At 42.6% G+C, this 6785-nt stretch overlaps 2 protein-coding genes across 2 annotated transcripts in view; one reads left to right on the top strand and one right to left on the bottom strand.

The window, feature by feature from the left end:
* Positions 1 to 1978, bottom strand: part of aldh9a1b (aldehyde dehydrogenase 9 family, member A1b) — a 16758-nt gene extending 14780 nt beyond the window's left edge. Inside the window, exon 1 of the mRNA XM_037682136.1 lies at positions 1609 to 1978. Coding sequence (XP_037538064.1) covers positions 1609 to 1777 — 169 coding nt within the window. The 5' untranslated portion in view covers positions 1778 to 1978. The remainder of the gene's footprint in view (positions 1 to 1608) is intronic.
* A 331-nt stretch (positions 1979 to 2309) lies between these two features.
* Positions 2310 to 6785, top strand: part of uck2b (uridine-cytidine kinase 2b) — a 5969-nt gene continuing 1493 nt past the window's right edge. The window contains exons 1-6 of the mRNA XM_037682142.1: positions 2310 to 2418; positions 4980 to 5139; positions 5323 to 5419; positions 5615 to 5757; positions 5944 to 6041; positions 6483 to 6531. Coding sequence (XP_037538070.1) covers positions 2314 to 2418; positions 4980 to 5139; positions 5323 to 5419; positions 5615 to 5757; positions 5944 to 6041; positions 6483 to 6531 — 652 coding nt within the window. The 5' untranslated portion in view covers positions 2310 to 2313. The remainder of the gene's footprint in view (positions 2419 to 4979; positions 5140 to 5322; positions 5420 to 5614; positions 5758 to 5943; positions 6042 to 6482; positions 6532 to 6785) is intronic.

The raw sequence follows: 6785 nt of genomic DNA, 5'->3' as shown, positions 1-6785 counted from the left end.
ATATATATATATATATATATATATATATATATATATATATATATATATATGGGCTGGAAAACCTCGACTCTATCTGGCAACACTGCACCGTACTACAAATCTACTTTCAACAAATGACAAGGCAAATAACCCCAAATTAATTTAACTCAAATTCTTCAACGAACTAGTCGGGAAGAGGCTATAATTATATTTATTTGCAGGTATTTTTGCACAAGAGTCACAGGAAGTAGTTTGATGGGACAGACTAACCTCCATTGGCGTCTCAGGTACTCCGTTAGACTGGTTCAAATCATATTTCTCTGACCGCACTCAATTCATTCAGCTCAAATCCTTTCGTTCCCAGTCTTCCCCCGTCTCCACGGGTGTCCCCCAAGGCTCTGTCCTCAGACCCCTCCTCTTCATCATTTACCTCCTTCCTCTAGGTCACATCTTCCGTAAATTTGGTGTCCATTTTCACTGTTATGCTGAAGACACACAGCTCTACCTGTCAACAAAACCAAACTCCACCCACCCTCCATCCTCACCGACTGTCTCAATGAGCGAAATCACTGGTTTTCTAACAACTTCCTACAACTAAACAGTAACAAAACAGAAATCATTCTTGTCGGTACCAAAAACTCTCTTTCAAAATCAGAAAATCTTCTCATCCCCCTTAACAACTCCATGCTATCCCCCTTGCCTCAGGTCAAGAGTCTTGGTGTCATCCTCGACACCACTCTCTCCTTCACTTCACACATCAACAACGTCACTCGGTCTGCCTATTTCCATCTCAGAAATATTAACCGTCTCCGCCCTTCTCTCACACCCTGCTCCACAGCTATCCTTGTGCACAGTCTTGTGACTTCTCGGATTGACTACTGCAACTCCCTTCTTTATGGCCTCTCCAACAAATCTCTCCAGAAGCTACAATTGGTCCAGAACTCAGCTGCCCGTGTCATCACTCAAACCTCCTCCTATAACCACATCACTCCAGTCCTGCAGCAGCTCCACTGGCTCCCGGTTAAATCATGCATCGTCTTCAAAATTCTTCTTCTCACTTTCAAAGCTATCCACAACCTTTCCCCTCCGTACCTATCTGACCTCCTACACATCTCCATCCCCTCTCGCTCTCTCAGATCCTCCTCTTCACTCCACCTCCATGTACCCTCTGCCCGCCTCTCCACCATGTGGAGCAGGGCCTTCACCTGTTCTGCTCCTCATCTCTGGAACTCTCTACCCCCTGACTTAAGAAACACCACGTCTCTTTCTCTATTCAAGACTGCTCTGAAAACACATCTCTTTAGACTCGCTTATCCTTAACTTTGCTGTATGTATTTTATATTCTTTACGCATTTTATATTCTTTATGTAATTTATTCCTGTTGATCTTTGTTCTTACTGTAAAGTGTCCTTGGGTGTCATGAAAGGCACTTTTTAAATAAAATTATTATTATAACTTGGAAGTGAATGTAAAAAGTCAGGATTGCTTAATTTTACTTGTCTGAAGAAGTAAACACTAAATACATAAAGTACATTACCGACAGACTATTCCAGTGATGATCTTATAGGTGCTTAGCTCATCTGACGATCATATTTACACAGAAACGACCAAAGTCCAGGTGGGGCCTACCAGTTGCTGGTTCGTAAACCTTTTCCTTGCTGCATTCCTCTCGGCTTGTCCTTCTCTCTCCGGCCCAGAAGTTCAGCGGCAGCGTGACGTCTACCGAGCCCGAGGACAGGCACCGAACAGCGGCCGCGGCGGGGCCCCGCCGTGACAGCACGGCGAGCATCTGCAGCATATTTAAACTTTTAGCTCCGGTTTAATCTGCAAAATATGCAGACACCATGCTGGTTAACGTCATGCAAAACAGCTAACTTTAAGACAACAACAAGAGTCAACCACTCTAATTTGACCAAAGTTTCTTAAGAAAGGTAATTTTTCCTTCTTGAACTTTAATTTAACCAGACTCACACATCGGAATCTTCACATTAAATATAATGTGACCCCGTTTTGCTTTTGTTTGCTAACTTTTCGACTGTTACGCTAAAGGAGGCGGGGAAAATGACGTTTCCGAACAGGAAGCAAACGACCATAAAAGGCTATTTGACAGCTGCACTGTCAATCACAAACACGCGATGGAGAGCATTTTAATTTATTAATTTTGAATAACATTTCAACTATAAACGTAAAATTTCGAACCTATGTGAAAATTAGGAGTGATGAATTTTATATATTTTGTGTATAAAATTAAAATAAAATTAAGGGGCCGCGATGTGGGCGGAGCTTGGTCACAGTGACTAGCTCAGCCTGTAGCTCGTGCGGCTCATTGCAAGTATGGCCGGGGACAACGAGCTTCTTAATAGGGACCGCGGCGAGAATTCAACCGTTATTCGGCAACCTTTTCTCATCGGTGTCTCCGGCGGCACTGCTAGTGGAAAGGTTTGCCTTCTTGCTGGCTTTTTAAAACGCATTTTTGAACGTCACAATTAGATTTTGTAAGTTTCAGCTGAAAGATATCGCTGTTGCCGGTTGCTTGTTGACCGCGTGGCTTTAGTGAGGCAATGGTCAACTCAACCACATGTCCGTTAGCACTGGTTCGGGGAACCTCATCATTTTCCTGATTTTTCTGTTCATTTCGTTATTTGTTTTCTATTTCATGAAATGTTAAGTTTCTGATGGCATCGGTAGCTTTTTATAACGCCGGGTCATGTTAGCTTAGCTACCTGCTAACACTGAATTCCACCACAGGTTATCAATGGGTGTTGTGCTGCAAAATGCACCACGCATATAACGCGCTTTTGGCAGTGAAAGTGAAAAGTAATGAACAGACTCGTCATGTCTTCAGTCCCTTTAAGAACACATATTGCAGTATATATTTTATTAGTGTAGGTATTTATAGATTTGTATTAGTAAACGTGTCGCCTATGCGCGTCCACTGGCAGCTGTTCTCTTCCCGTCACGGTTTCGTCTTTCGGTACAACACCGGCTGCTTTGAGCTCGTGCTGTTCCTGGTTATGTGACGTGTTGGTAAACAATGAGGTCCACGTTGCCTTCTAGCTTCGAGTGTTTTAGCCCTATTGGAGCCATAAAACACACCTTCATGTAATAACTGTGCTACATGTGAGTGGGTTGTTTGGTTTTTGTCTGACCATGTTAGTTCATGTGTAGGTGTGGTGGACGCGCACTTTCGGAGTGCCCGTACGCAACCGCAAGACCTGAAATACCACTTAGTTTGTTTATTATAACTTGACATAGTTAGAAATATGCATGATGTCATCAGTTGTTAGGGAGACATGTTTTTACCACCCACAGTCTTCATACATCATGAAACATGAATCACACGGGAGGTTAAATCTGTTGCCATCTCTGAAATGGGGCTTTGACAACCCCCACCCCTTATTTGTACTTGTTTGGATTATTTCATGGGTCACTAAAAGGGATTGAAAACGGAGTGTTTTTGAAATATTGAAATTGAATATCACACTATACAGTAGTCCCAGACAGCACGGTGGCTCAGCTGGTAGAGCTGTTGCCTCTCGGCAAGAAGGTCGCCAGTTCAAATCCCGGCCTGGGACCTTTCTGGGTGGAGCTTGCATGTTCTCTCATTGCATGTGTGGGTTTTCACCGGGTACTCCAGTTTCCGCCCACATACCAATAACATGCATGTTAGACTGATTAGTAACTCTTAAGTTGTCTCTAGGTGTGAGAGAGAGAGTGAGTGAATGGTTGTTTCTCGTTTGTCTCTATGTGTCCCTGTGATGGACTGGAGACCTGTCCAGGGTGTCCCCCGCCTCTCACACAGCTGGATATGGTCACCAGTGACCCAAAAAGTATGAAGCAGGGAAAGATAGTGGATGGATATAGTCCTTCTACTGTCTCAGGGGTTACGTTCCACACACCACAGCAATAGGTGAAAAACTGGGAAGCAGGAACGCTATATTTATTTAAGTATTTATATATATATATATATATATATATATATATATATATAAATGCTCTTGCAGTGTTCTAAACTCTAATTTTAACAAACATACGTATATGTACTGCACACTACTGCAACATTTTTACTCAGCAGCTCTGTAGAACAGCAGCTCTGTTCCGGTCGGGCTTCATTCCGGTTCTGCAGACCTTCCCTGCAGCGATGAAGTCCAGGTTGATGTGCACATGGATAATTGAGCTTCAGGATTATTTCCTGCCAGTTCTCTGAGCTTCATAGATACATCATTACTTCTGACTTTGCGTTGCAAAACTATCCTTCCATTTCTACAGAAAGCGGCGGCTGGAAGCACTGTTGACTTCTGGGTAGTGTAGTTCTTTTGACTTGAGTTACAGTGTAGGCTTATTGAAAGAAAACTACAAAATGGCAGTGTCTGTCCAAAGTATTTTAAACTTTTTATCCCATACCGTCTCAATCACGTAATATTAAAGTTGACAATCGCGTGTCGTGTACAATCTTGCGTTGAAAAACCCTGAAAGAGCGAGTCTGCGAAAGTTGATCCGCGAAGTAACGAGGACTATTGTATACTGAAAAAAGATCAATCTAATAGTCAGAGTTTGGTGTTTTACAGATTAAACATAGTTTTGTCTAGAAGTGTTGATTTTTCAAGAAAATGAAGTTTGTCTCGTTCATGTCAGCTGACTCCAGGGTGCGTTAAGTGTCAAATCATATTGTTTGAAACGGCAGCATCTGACCAGGAAGACTCAAACCACCAGCTTCTGAGTTGCTTCGTCCAAATTTTATGTTTCGTCGGCTCAAAGGCAGCCAGCTGGGAAATGCCTCGTCAGTGGAACGATATGAGATCCATTTACCGGTAGCTGGGGAGGTCAGTGAGGGCGGTGTGCCTCAGGGCATTTTGTCTATGCTTTAATTCATTAAAGGTGAGAAATGACTCTGCTTCTTTTCCTGGTTGGAAATTTAGAGCTAATTAGGATTTACTCAACGTTTTGAATACGTTTTTTGTCCATCCGTCCTTAAATAAATCACTGGTGTATTTCTGCAGTCGTCTGTATGTGAGAAGATCATGGAGCTGCTGGGACAGAACAAGATCGACCACCACCAGCGTCAGGTGGCCATCCTCAGCCAGGACAGTTTCTACAAAGTGCTGACTCCAGAGCAGAAAGCCAAGGCGCTGAAGGGTCAGTTCAACTTTGATCATCCAGGTATGCAAACATTCAACTCCTAACAATTCAAGTTTCAAAGTTGTATTCACTTTTAGCTGTTTCAGTAAGATGTCTACTTTTCGTGTGGATGTGAGCTGTAGTTGTTTTTCCAAGCTATCCCATGATGCTCTGAGAGGTGCTGACAGTACTCATGCAGGTAATGTGCCTTTTCCTTCTCCTTAGATGCCTTTGACAATGAGCTCATCCGACAAACACTCCGAGAGATCCTGCAAGGGGAAACTGTTCATATCCCGGTTTATGACTTTGTCACTCATTCCAGGTGAGCACTTCCTTATTTCCTGCTCAGGTTGCGTTTTACCAGCATTCGTTGTTTTAGAAAACTGGAGTTCAGTAAGAAGTCAAGTCCAGAACGTGTTTACCAGAACACGAACTTCTTCTGAACAACCTTTACCTATCATGTGTCACATTATAATGACTCACAAAGAAGAGGGAACTTTTCTGTGTGTTGTTCCAGGAAAGAGGAGTTTGTTACGGTGTATCCAGCTGACGTGGTGCTGGTTGAGGGGATCCTCATGTTCTACTCTCAGGAAATCAGGGATCTGTTCCAGCTGAAGCTGTTTGTTGACACGGATCCAGACACACGGCTCTCACGTCGAGGTGTATAGAAAATGTTGGCTGAACACCCATGAATGCACCTTAGTGTAGCGGTTCACCTGTTAAATAGCAGTATCAAAGTAGTACTAATAAAATGAACAAGTAGGCTGTGACTAAGTACTACATCAATCAATGTAATTTGCTTTGAATCATGTGTTTATGTTCCTGCTTTGTGCTTACTCGTTTCAGTTCTAAGGGACATCAATGAGCGAGGTAGAGATTTGGACCAGGTCCTGAGTCAGTACATCACATTTGTAAAACCAGCTTTTGAGGAGTTTTGTTTACCGGTAAGTAAAATAGCTTACTTTGTCTAGTTTAACTGATACTGGCTTCTACACAGAGCTTGTGCCCAATTTATTACTGACGTGGCCTGAGTCTGCTGTTACAAAGAGTGTCCACCAGAGGGCACTAGTTCACAGTTACTGGTTAATGTAGATTCAGTGTTCAAACTTGGTTTGTGTTGTTACTAACTATAACTTGGTGACCAGAGGGGGCCATCTGTGAATTAGATTGACAAAGACCTTAACAAACCCCTACTGTGAGGTGTGATAGGTCAGTCTGCATATGTATGTATCTTATCTCAGCTTTATAACTTGAACCCCTCACTCTCTGATCTTTGAATTGAGAAAACTCCTCGGATGAGGAGCGAAACGTCTTCTGTTACAAATAAAGTCCAGTTGTTTTTGTCTTGAACTTTTTTGAATTAACTAGAACTTTCTTTCTACCAGACGAAGAAGTATGCAGACGTGATCATTCCACGAGGAGCAGATAATCTCGGTAAGGCCGAGATGATTTGTGGAAGAAAATCTATTTTGTATTCAAACAAACTAATTGGATAGAATAGGGCCTGACTTAATGTTGGCTGTACCAAAGTAAATACAACAAGGTTAAGTCAGGTCCTCTGGACGGATTCTTCTCTGTTGGAACGTTTCGTCTTTAAAAGACTTCTTCAGTCTGATTGAAGAAGTCTTTTGGATAAAAGATGAAACGTTCCAACAGAGAAGAATCCGTCCAGAGGACCTGACTTAACC

This window comes from Nematolebias whitei, chromosome 9, assembly GCF_014905685.2.
Source record: "Nematolebias whitei isolate Nwh7 chromosome 9, NemWhi1, whole genome shotgun sequence".
Classification (NCBI taxonomy): domain Eukaryota; kingdom Metazoa; phylum Chordata; class Actinopteri; order Cyprinodontiformes; family Rivulidae; genus Nematolebias; species Nematolebias whitei.
Note: the sequence above shows the minus strand (reverse complement) of the source record. Positions and strands in the feature narration are given on the sequence as shown.